We start from the raw sequence: 12,396 nt of genomic DNA on the forward strand, positions 1-12,396 counted from the left end.
ACCTATGCCACTGTATATTAGTACTGTAGTATGTGCTTCTTATGAAATTGTGTGTGCAGACAGACACAGAAGCCTCATATAGATCAGTGTTCTCCAAACATGCCCACCATTCCCACCAAGGTGCATGTGTTGCAGGTAACTCACATATGCACACATATAAGTGGGTTTGTCTGTTTCTTAGCACTGTGCATGAACTGCTTCTGTGGATAGCCACAAAATGTTTCCATGCCCAAGTTCATAACCTTCATGGAACCCTTGGCTACTAAAGCTGCTGGTTATAGACATGATCCTATAGTCTGCATTTGATGTGCCCACAAGGACCTATGGATGGCCAACCATCTACAGACTATCCCACAGAAACAGCCCATTGTAGAGCAATTACCCTATTTCACTAAGGTGCAGTTATGTAGTGATGAATCCACTGGGAAAAGTTGCCCTAAATATGTATTACTATCTATAACTGTCTATTATTATATATGGCGGCATTGCTATTTAAACCTGAAACCAGTGTCTATAATCACTCATAGCAACAGTACCATAGATACACAAAACCACTTTCTATTACCATCTATATTACTGCCATATTTTACAGAATATCTTTACCCCATGCTGTAAATAACATCATCTTAGGGCTCTATATGACCCATATACAGTATATTCTTTAGGAATACCACATAAATGTGTATCAGTGCTTTCCATAACTTTCACATGCTTAAATGGTCTAAAATACGTTTGTTCAGGTTTTTCTATATGATTGTCTTTTTCTTTTTTTCTTACCTCAAAACTTATCATGAAATGACTATGATAAGTTCAGGTGTTTGGCCTTCGAGGGCATAAAGGGATATCAGCATGCCACGGTCCTGAATTGGTGCATGATAGTCTCAATTTCTGGTCACGTTTTAGAAGTGATGACCTACAATTACCTTTGGTGCCATACTGTAGTCATAGTATAGTCAGTAAAAAATAACCTCTCCTAGAAACATCTTAGAAGCAATATTATATTTTTTTCTTTATATTTTCATTCTGTAGTACATTTTTAAAGCCGCATTTTTCTTATCCCGTTGGTGTCAGCGTAATGGCTTTTATACTTGAGAGTTGCTAAAGTAAAAGCTTATCAATGTTGTCTAAAGCTAAACACTAGTTATAGGTTGCCATGGAGCCCATGCAAGGTATTTCTGGCAATGAACGAGGGATATGAAGCAACCACGGAGAACTTGCATTACAGTACTGAGAACACTAAATAGAAATCCTTTAAAGTGTCAATCCAACCACATGCAGAGCAACACAAAATGTAAGCCCAGGTATAATTCATGGAGCTTTTCCCTTATTAATGTTTCATACAATCTCAGAGACAGAAGCATGAAAAGCAACTCACAGTAATATGGAGTGTGATGTGGACAGCTATTTTACACTAATTTAGCATTTGATCAGGTTTTGGAGTGCCCTTCCAGCAAAGCTATACTAAATGTTCTTCTGGTTAGATTATTGTACCTTGCTGGCTAAAGCTGCACAGTCTCAGCTGTCTCTATTTCACAGGGCAGCCATCTTCCATTGTGGAAGTTCTGCAAACTATCTTACCTGCAATCCCTGTCTCTGCAGCTGCCTACCAGAAGTGGACTTTTATAGTATTAGGCTAGTGGGCATCCAAGTATATGCTGCATGTAGCATCCAGGAAGTAATATACAAGCAATGTCTGCAAACAAGATCAAATTCATCCATTGAATTTAGCGGTGGCATTAGCATGTGTTTATCAGGCATTTTCTTCTAGATTTTACAGCACAGGGGGCTATGTGCATACCTGTAGTGTTAACATACCAGAAGTAATTGAATGAAAAACACCACTTACCATATTTTTGGGAATATAAGATGCACTTTTTCTGTCTCACAACTGGGGGGGGGGCAGAGTGCGCAGGGCAGCACTTACCAATCTAGCCGGTGTGTTCCTCTTCTTTCCTCCGTACATATTGCTTCTATATCCCGTCCTCCGTTGCTCACCCCCTTAATCTCTGTCTACAGCCGCTGCACATCCTGCTGCTGTAAAAGAGCTGTTCTTCCTGGTTACGCCATCCTTCCTCGTTACTTCCTGTTGCACTGTTACTGTGTAACCTGATGGAGCATGTACACTGGGGTCATGCATGACATGTGGCGCATGTGCGCTGAAGCTCAAACAGTAACAGGGCACCCGTAACCAGGAAGTGACAAGAAAGGACAGCTTTACCAGGAAGGATGATGCGTGTACAGCGGCAGGATGTGTGGCAGCTGCAGACAGAGACTGAGGGGGAGAGGAGTACAGCAGCTGGAGTCATGCATTGTGAAGGACTGTGCCGTAAGAGGACCGGATACAACGGCAAGATAAATGGATCAGGTGAGATCCTCCAATGCAGCTGTAGTGTAGTGTAGTGTAGTGTAGCGTAGCTGGTGGGCGTCAGGGGTTAGTGTAGTGTAGTGTGGTGTAGTGTAGTGTAGCATAGCTGGTGGGCGTCAGGGGTTAGTGTAGTGTAGTGTAGTGTAGCGTAGCTGGTGGGCGTCAGGGGTTAGTGTAGTGTAGTGTGGTGTAGTGTAGGGTAGCTGGTGGGCGTCAGGGGTTAGTGTAGTGTAGTGTAGTGTGGTGTAGTGTAGCGTAGCTGGTGGGCGTCAGGGGTTAGTGTAGTGTAGTGTGGTGTAGTGTGGGGTAGCTGGTGGGCGTCAGGGGTTAGTGTAGTGTAGTGTGGTGTAGTGTAGCGTAGCTGGTGGGCGTCAGGGGTTAGTGTAGTGTAGTGTAGTGTGGTGTAGTGTAGCGTAGCTGGTGGGTGTCAGGGGTTAGTGTAGTGTAGTGTAGTGTGGTGTAGTGTAGCGTAGCTGGTGGGTGTCAGGGGTTAGTGTAGTGTAGTGTAGTGTGGTGTAGTGTAGTGTAGCTGGTGGGCGTCAGGGGTTAGTGTAGTGTAGTGTGGTGTAGTGTAGCGTAGCTGGTGGGTGTCAGGGGTTAGTGTAGTGTGGTGTAGTGTAGCGTAGCTGGTGGGCATCAGGGGTTAGTGTAGTGTAGTGTAGTGTGGTGTAGTGTAGCGTAGCTGGTGGGCGTCAGGGGTTAGTGTAGTGTAGTGTAGTGTAGCGTAGCTGGTGGGCGTCAGTGGTTAGTGTAGTGTAGTGTGGTGTAGAAAAATACCTGGATAAATGCACAGAAATGCGGCATTCACTTCTACAGGCCTTGTATAAAACACCCATGTAAATGAGGCCTAAGCAGATTGTTTCTCCTGCTACTCAAGTTACTTTGCCATCACTACATAGCTATAAGCAAGCCAAAGATTTCAAAACACTTACAGAAACAACATCAATTTTGCCTTTATGAGAGCTGGAGATAATGTGTTTTCCATTCAAACTTCCATTTATTCATTTTGTGCCTGTGCCACACTTTACAGTATAACATACCTAGCAGGTGTTCGTTATGCAGCATAACAGCCACCTACTGTATATAATTACCCATAAAATCTGTGCTCAATGCTAAAAGTGCTGCAAAGTGCCTAATTACATTTTATTCTCTGTATTGTTGGCTGAAATGTGACTTATTGTCACCATCTAAACTGAAATACTTTGTCAAGCAACGTGCGCAAATCATACAGATCATTTTATCCATTAACCAGCTGGACTATGCATAGTTACTGTAGACAAAGACTCACCATTTCATTTCATGCTGCAATCTAGCTGTAGGAAAAAAAATCATCTGCAAAAAGAAAAGCAGAACAGACAGCGCACCTGTTTCAAGAATAACGGGAAGGAGACTCAATAGAGCAACATGATGGAGGAGAAAGTACCTCATAACTGCATGTGTCCTTCTGCAATCCTGTATGTGATGACAGAAATGTTACAAGGTGTCTGTGGGCCAGTACAGGCTGTTCTAGCCTTGCTATCAACTTTTCTTTTTAAATAATGGGAATTATTTTAGACCCCTTTTAGAAGACAGGTGTTAACTACAAGGATTCTGGAGGGATGACACTTGGGTATGGTCATTGCAGAGCCGGGCCGAGGCATAGGCTGGAGAGGCTCCAGCCTCAGAGCGCAGAGTAGGAGGGGGCGCACAATTCATTCAGATGTCATTCCTAATTGTGTTTGAAGCAGAAATAAATAAGAAAAGGGGATACATAGCAGTGACTGCAAGCCAGATAACTAGATATTAAGGTATTGGGGAGGTTGTGGGCCCTGTGGCGCCTCTTAGTCTAATAGCAATCAGTGTTTGATGGCTCGGTGGCAGGGATGGAGGGGCGCACTTTGGTGTCTCAGCCTTGGGTGCTGGAGGACCTTGTCCCGCCTCTGGGTCATTGATCATATCAGAGTGCAGTGCACACGAGTATGGTCCAGCACTTAAAGCAGACCTGAACTCAGAACTTTCTCTCTGCTCTAAAAGATAAGAAACAGCATAATAACCTTTAAAGAAAAACATTTTTTGTAACAGCTGCTACAAATCCTGCAATAAATCTGCAGTGTGTCTACTTTGTGCTTTCATGGAAGCAGACCAGGGGCGTAGCAATAGGGGGTGCAGAGGTAACGACCGCATCGGGGTCCTTGGGCCAGAGGGGCCCCAAAGGGTCCTCCCTCAACTACAGTATTAGCTCTCTATTGGTCCTGTGCTGGTAATAATCACTTGTATAGATACTTTGAACAGTGGTAATCATTAACAAGCATTAATCCCCTTCTTGCACCTCTGATACTGTAGTTGCCATTGGCAGGTTTTGGTGCGCCGTATCAATTGTTATGTATAGAGTGCTTGGGGGGCCCCATTGTAAAACTTGCATCGGGACCCACAGCTCCTTAGCTACGCCACTGAAGCAGACATGGGGTTAACATCCTGTGTTTACAAATTAGCTGCTCCATTAAACAAGCCAGCTGACACAGCTGAGAGATCAAATTACAGTTGTGATTAGTCAAAGATGAGGGGGAATTAGGTTGAACTTTCTACACACATACAGGGTTCATTTCTCTCTGTTTTTCTTCTTCCCTGTTCCATAGCTCAGGTCCACTTTAAGACCATGCTTGTTTTTGTCCTGAGTACTAAGCCCTCTCTCTGACCTAATGAGCTCTAAGTCTAAAAAGTTAAGTAATATTAGGCATATACAATTTGTAAGATTGAGAAAAAAACTGGAGTACGGTTTTACTGTAACTTGGACTATTGAGGACACAAACAAGTATACTAGTAGACTGATTTGTCAGCAGAGAGGTAACGCAAGGGATCAGTTGGGGCAGGAGGTGGGTGCTGAGGGTGGAAGGGGTGGACAGGAAAGCATTGATACATGCAACAATGAATCAAGTAATGGGCAGATCACAACTGGATTGAGCTTTTATCTCTGATTATAATATCCAACATAAGAGTGTGTAGAGGATCTTAGAAAAATATTGAGACATCGTGGCTACTGATAGGATGTTGAGTACGGTCTTTGCTTTATCAGTTTTAGAATATACTATATAGAAACTTTCTTTTTTGCAGTGACAACTGTCTAAGCATGTGAGACTCATTCATATTTACAATAAGGTAAAACAATAACCAGACTGGCGGTGTGGCAGTTCAGGTCTTGTCCAGATGGATTTGAGTTTTGATAGGCTAGCTGACTGCTAAGTATTTATCATTGCAGCATGACCGGTATCAGGCTCATTACAGTTTTATTATGCTTACCTGGTATGTCAGAGCCAGGGGAGGACTGGCCAGGGGGGAAGGGGGGATATTTCCCCCCAGGCTGCCTCTCCTTTAATGATTTTGGGCTGGCCAATCCATCAACTGCTTCGATAATTATCCAATCGGATGAAAATCTGTGCCACCACAAGCATGCCCAATTAACAATTTGACTTGTTTCGGGTGGAAAGTAGTTGAATGTATCAATCTGAGATTCTGGGAAATCTCGGGCCGATGTATTCGTTAAGTGCGATAATAACAAACTATGTACGCAATGGAAACCCTAGAGTTTTCCCTCAATCTATTGTGTACCCCACGGTGCCTGTGCATTTATACTTTACCTGTCATGCTGGCCCTCTAGTATCCTTGCTGTATTTCTGCATTGGCATGACCATGTGACTACTGGTATATAGCACGTGGGGCGCATGGGACGTCATTTGGGCTGGCGCTGCTGTGAAACCGGACCTCTAGTTTGTGTTTTCCCTCCAGGCCAAAAGGTCCCAGTCCTCCCCTGGTCAGAGCTTCGGTTTATTCCAGTCTAAATACTGTTCGAAGATTGCAACATAGCATTGCAAATATATCCAGGTCCTCAGCTCATCATAAACCGAATTACTATGTTTACTTTAGTTTTTTATTCTATGTTGTCGTCCTAGCTATTGTATTGCTGAGGACATTTTATTTTACTCTATAACAAGGCTGGGCAATTCCTGGGAGACAACTAAGATTCAAAAGTTCACACCAAACCTTCTTTGTCCTTTCTCATACCAGTACTCTATATGAGGACACAGACATCCTCATTAAAATGAGTAATTGGTTCCTAGAAAGAACCAGTATCTGCAAATCTCAGACTTCTCAGCTAACATTATAAGGTAGCTACAGACCTCCCTATATCCCTACCTATTTTTTCAGTTCCATTTTACATTCTGTGTTGGGAATGTTATTATATTGCATGCTGTCTTTATTGATCATAAATTTCACTTCCACTGTTTACATGTAAGATTCACATACAATTAAAACTCATTCTATTTCCAATCTTACCTATCAAGCTACAAATAGCTCTATGTAATAGGTTGTCTTTTAGTTCACTTTCATTCAACGTATTTGCTTTCAAAACAGTCTGTCTCTGCTTTCTATACCCCCTGCACTGCATATTATAAATAAGCCTCCTAACTAAGCAGAAGTGTGAAGAATCAACCTCCTCTAACTCCACCCACCTATATCAACAATCCTCCAATGGTGCAGCACCTCCACACGAGTCTGCCTTTCCACCTGGCCTGAGGGAGGACGGATGTAGTGACATCATCCTTACTCTGCCCACTTCTAAAACACCACATCTGATACTAGTCTTGGGATACTTAAAGTGGTCATGAAGTGAGAGAGATATAAAGGCTGCCATATTTATTTCCTATTAAACAATATCAGAAGCCTGTCTGTTCTGCTGATCCCTCTGCCTCTAATACTATTAGCCATAAACTCTGAACAAGCATGCAGATCAGGTGCTCTGACTTACGTCTGACTGGAATAGGAGTGTGCTTGTTTCAGGTGTGTAATTCAGACATTGCTGCAGCCAAAGTGATCAGCAGAACTGCCAGGCAACTTGTTTAAAAGGAAATAAATATGGCAGCCTCCATATACCTCTCGCTTCAGGTTCCCTTTAAAAGCCCTGAAAACGGAAGTGGTCTTCTGAGAAGTTGCACTTGGTGTTGAAAAACCACAACACTGGAGGTAAAACTGTATATTTTAGAATAACAAAGAATTAGGGTAATTCACATAAAAAGTTCACTGCTCTACAGTTTCTATTCCATGCTGCTGCCTGGTCTCTTCATATAGCCTTTCTTATCATCCATGGTGTATTGTGGGGATGTGCGGAAATTGCATCTGAATGAATTTTTGAATGGTGGAGATGGTGGAGATGTTTGGCCCCATTCACTTGTATTTAGAGGGGTTGCAGTGTGACTAGTGGGACTCTTTGTGGTACAGTCTCTCTTGTATGGAGGCCTGCTTTTGTAGGTTTGTATTCAACCCATGTCTGTGATTCACAACCCTTCCTGAATCCTTTTATGCATACAGCACAATAGACAAAAAGTGTCTGAAGCCAAAACCCTCTATAATTGCTGCCATGTTCAATTAGGCCATCAGCACAGAGCCGGATTTACCATAAAGCACTGTAGGTATGTGCCTACAGGCGCCTCATGGTGGAAAGACAGCTCACATCCCAACCAGAGAGCCTCCCTCCCTCCTTCCCTAGGCAGAGTCCTGATGAGAGTGTAAATGAGAGGTTACTCACCCTGCTCTCGGCATTCCACTGATGAGATCTCCCTTCAGTCAGGGGCGCCTCTTGCTACCTAATACTGAGGTGAGGTTCCTCTAGCTACCTACTTGGGGTAACCTCTAGCTATTTAATAGTGAAGATACGTCTGGCTACCTAATACTAAGGGGCACCTGTAGCTACCTATGACGGGCAGGGAAGTTAAGGTAGGACAGCCAGCACACTTGCGGTGCAGTTTGGTTGAGGTTTAGAGGTTCTTTGATGGCGAAATCTAAGGTGTCAGGACATCTGTGCCTATAGGCTCCTGGGAGGTAGATCCAGGCCTGCATCAGCAATAACTACCATGTAGCTGTCTGATGGTTTCTAATTGGTCCACAGTTAAAACTAGTCTGGTATAAAGCAAATCACTATCTACAAAGTAAGGATGGTATAATGGAGGAAAAGGACAAAAGCCCCTGCCTGCACCAGGAGGTCAGTAGTTGGGCATCTCATGGAGAACAGAGGAGGTCATCCTTTAAATGTTTAGCATGGAATAGCAACTCCCCTTTTTGACAGTACTTATGGCATCATGTTTGGCAGCACACATATCAGAACCTGTCTTTGGGTAGGCAAAAACATGTATGTAAGAAGCATGTAGGCTGTCATCTGTATCACATTGCTTGAAGGCTTATTAACTCTGAACACATTGCCCTGCACATAGACATGTCTCTAAGTCACAGTTAAAGAGGAACTGTAATCAAAGATTAAACGTCATCCCAATCAGTAGCTGATACCCCCTTGCCCTTGAGAAATCTTTATCTTTTCTCGAATAAATCATAAGGGGGCGCTGTATGGCTGATATTGTGGTAAAACCCCTCCCACGGTGTGATGTCAGCAACTAGGTCCTGACAGCTTCCTGTCTGTGAGCCTTGTTATATTGTGGGAAATAACAGCTATTTTCAACTGCCAGCAACCTGGGCATATGTATATTTATAAAAAACAACCTTTAAGCAATCGCATTGTTAGTGGGTGTGGTTATAGATAATGGCAGTTGGTGCTGTCTGGTTTATTTCATGTCTGCCAGTAGTAAAGATGATTACGTGCAGGCTGATTGTGGATCAAACAATATGAACAAATTACAGGGTGAATATCTAAGATCATTTCTTGATTTTTCTTCTATTTTTTAGCTTTTCACTTTGCAATGTGCTGATTTATCCCCCCATTTCTTACTACAGTTCCTCTTTAAGCTGTGGCTGAGTGCTGATCTGCATTTTCCAACTCAGGTTGGCTAACACCTTCAAACATGCAACTCAATGCATGACAATATGTGTTAGTGCACATCAGGGCAGCGCATCTACATTTGTGTGGTTTAGTGAGAGCAAGCCCCAAATGATTTTACCAGTCATTAAAACATCATGGCCTTGATTCACTAACCAGCACTAAGCCGGTTAGTGTGCCTTATCACTTAGTGGGCACAAACTACAGCGCTAACCTTATCTGAGGTTAGTGTGCCTTAGCTGAGGTTAGTGTGCCTTATCTGAGTTTAGTGTGCCTTAGCTGAGGTTAGTGTGCCTTATCTGAACTTAGTGCCCCTTAAGTGGCTTTGTGCACACTAAAAGATGCACAAAGCTACATCACGCACTGCACTGCGCACAGCGTAATGCATCGATCTTCGCGCACGGTGCGACGATAACGTCGCACCTGCTATACTGTGTATGATGCAACCATAAGGTCGCATAGGATGCGACAATAACGGTCACCGATGCGCCGTTTAGAAGGTCGCATCATGTACAGTATAGCGGGTGCGATGTTATCGTGCAGTGCGTGATGTAGCTTTGTGCATCTTTTAGTGTGCACAAAGCTACTTAAAGAGAAACTCCGACCAAGAATTGAACTTAATCCCAATCAGTAGCTGATACACCCTTTTACATGAGAAATCTATTCATTTTCACAAACAGACCATCAGGGGGAGCTGTATGACTGATATTGTGGTGAAACCCCTCCCACAAGAAGCTCTGAGTACTGAGGTACTTCTGTCAGTTTCCCATCTGTGAACCTTGTTGCCTTGTGGTAAATAGCTGTTTACAGCTGTTTCCAACTGCCAAAACAGCATACAGCAGCTACATCACCTGCCAACAGTAAAAATGTCACCATGTAATAAATGTCAGAATATAAATCAGGGATTTAAAAGATTTTACAATGGCTAAATCATTTATACATAATTTTTGTATAAACAAAGCACTTTTTTATTACATTATTATCACTGGAGTTCCTCTTTAAGGGGCACTAAGTTCAGATAAGGCACACTAACCTCAGATAAGGCACATTAACTCAGATAAGGCATACTAACTCAGATAAGGCACACTAACCTCAGATAAGGCACACTAACCTCAGATAAGGCACACTAACTCAGATAAGGCACACTAACCTCAGATAAGGCACACTAACTCAGATAAGGCACACTAACCTCAGATAAGGCACACTAACCTCAGATAAGGCACACTAACCGGCTTAGCGCCGGTTAGCGAATCAAGCCCCTTGTCTGTATGAAGGTGTGGCATTATGCAAAATACGCCCCTGCATACAACTCCCTGGCCACTGATTCAGGTGAAATAAACTATATCTTTTACTCCAGAAACCCTGAAAATATACAAACTAATGATGAGGGTAAGCCTTCCTGATCTCAGCAGCTGTGAATATCTGCATCTGGCACAGCTGATCAGGTAGCAGTTAAAGAACACACTCTAATCCATAATGCAGGGATACATTTCTGGATCATCAAAAGTATTGTGTTGCATTCTCTACTAACAGCTGCGAAACACTCAAAAAAGCACTTGTTCTGCAAGCCAAGACATGATAACCTTGCAATGTAATATGCATTTGGTGGTATTTTTAAGTGTGTGAAATTCAGTAAGGCCGTATAAACCTATTTATTCAAGCCATCAAATGTTCTCTATAGCAAGTATCTATGGCGTATAAAGGGCTTTGTTTCATGAATCATGGGGTCATGAATTCCAACCCACCATCGCTGTATGTAGAAAAAAAAGTGTATATGCATTTTACACAGAAATGAATAACACTATTCATAAAATGTGCTAAATGGTCTTAATATTGTACATCAAAGACTTTCTTTAAACTCAAGTAGACTACGTGTGCCCTGCTATTCTTCTATTCACAATATCTCCACAAAAGCCACCACCCAGGACCTGAATCACAACTACGGGGCCTTTATCATAACTCGGCATTTACATTTAATACTTATCTTCTCCAAGCTCTAGGATAAGGGTTGAAGTTTGGATTATGCCCACTTGACATGCCATATTCTGATCTGGTATCTAAAGGTACAGAGTAAACATTGCCTATGGATTGGGAACTCGAATAAGGATGCCTGAGCTGGAAACCACATTGCAAAGATGGGGCTGACACAACATTTTTTGGGACCGTAGAAAAGCGCATGTAATCTGATTGGCCTCTCTGGGTGTAAAGACTTCTGTTTGCTTGTGCATTGGAGGTGGACTTCCAGGCTGTTGGTGGTTCTGGTAAAGTCTTTCTACGCGCAGCAGACATTATGTTGGCAGATACTGAGCTATGCACGTTTTGTGGCATGAAGGCATCATCCACAAAGCCCAGCGGGGATTTGGCTGCTGCTTCCCATGGAGTTAGCTTCTTGCCCGGAGTTTCTGGTGTTGTTGCCGATTTTCCTGCATAGCCAGGTGCAGGCTCAAAAGGTGTGGGCGATATCGGAGAAGCAAATGGTTGTGAACTTGCTGCTGAAAGACTTCTGGCAGGGAAGGACATTGATCTTCCATCATCCTAGGTAAATAAGTAAAAAAACATTAATTGTACATAACATATAGTTGCTCAGGTATCCATATACACACAAATTAATATTTGTCTTCTTACATAAACATTAATTACATGTGACTTATACATACACTTTATATACTATTGAGCTGCAAAGAAGAGTGTTAACATAGTTATTACTTATTATGTGAACAAAAATTGTCTTGCTCCCTCTTTAGAAGAAAACACATTGCACTGCAAAGCAATGTTTCTTTTTTAACCCATTCAGGTTCCGTGGTTTTCACGTGAGAAATGTTCACCTCCCATTCATTAGCCTATAACTTTATCACTACTTATCACAATGAACTGATCTATATCTTGTTTTTTCCGCCACCAATTAGGCTTTTTTGGGGGGGTACATTTTGCTAAGAGCCACTTTACTGTAAACACATTTTAACAGGAAGAATAAGAAAAAAATGGAAAAATTCATTATTTCTCAGTTTTCAGCCATTATAATTTTAAAATAATACATGCCTCCATAATTAAAACTCACGTATTGTATTTGCCCATATGTCCCGGTTATTACACCGTTAAAATTATATCCCTATCACAATGTATGGCGACAATATTTTATTTGGAAATAAAGGTGCATTTTTTCCATTTTGCATCTATTACTATTAACAAGTTTAAAATAAAAAAAATATAGAAATATTTCATCTTTACATTG

The 12,396-nt window shown here is 42.3% G+C and overlaps 2 protein-coding genes and 1 long non-coding RNA gene across 3 annotated transcripts in view; 1 reads left to right on the plus strand and 2 right to left on the minus strand.

The window, feature by feature from the left end:
- The window catches only part of MYOZ2 (myozenin 2), a 115,793-nt gene extending 106,402 nt beyond the window's left edge, over positions 1-9,391 (minus strand). Inside the window, exon 1 of the mRNA XM_068280535.1 lies at positions 1,925-9,391. Within this exon, the coding sequence (XP_068136636.1) occupies positions 1,925-1,963 (39 nt within the window). The 5' untranslated portion in view covers positions 1,964-9,391. The remainder of the gene's footprint in view (positions 1-1,924) is intronic.
- LOC137571452 (uncharacterized) overlaps positions 2,118-12,396 on the plus strand; it is a 71,269-nt gene continuing 60,990 nt past the window's right edge. Inside the window, exon 1 of the long non-coding RNA XR_011031358.1 lies at positions 2,118-2,365. This is a non-coding gene — a long non-coding RNA (uncharacterized lncRNA). The remainder of the gene's footprint in view (positions 2,366-12,396) is intronic.
- The window catches only part of SYNPO2 (synaptopodin 2), a 304,927-nt gene continuing 303,644 nt past the window's right edge, over positions 11,114-12,396 (minus strand). Inside the window, exon 5 of the mRNA XM_068280520.1 lies at positions 11,114-11,699. Within this exon, the coding sequence (XP_068136621.1) occupies positions 11,145-11,699 (555 nt within the window). The 3' untranslated portion in view covers positions 11,114-11,144. The remainder of the gene's footprint in view (positions 11,700-12,396) is intronic.

This window comes from Hyperolius riggenbachi, chromosome 1 (assembly GCF_040937935.1).
Source record: "Hyperolius riggenbachi isolate aHypRig1 chromosome 1, aHypRig1.pri, whole genome shotgun sequence".
Lineage (NCBI taxonomy): Eukaryota > Metazoa > Chordata > Amphibia > Anura > Hyperoliidae > Hyperolius > Hyperolius riggenbachi.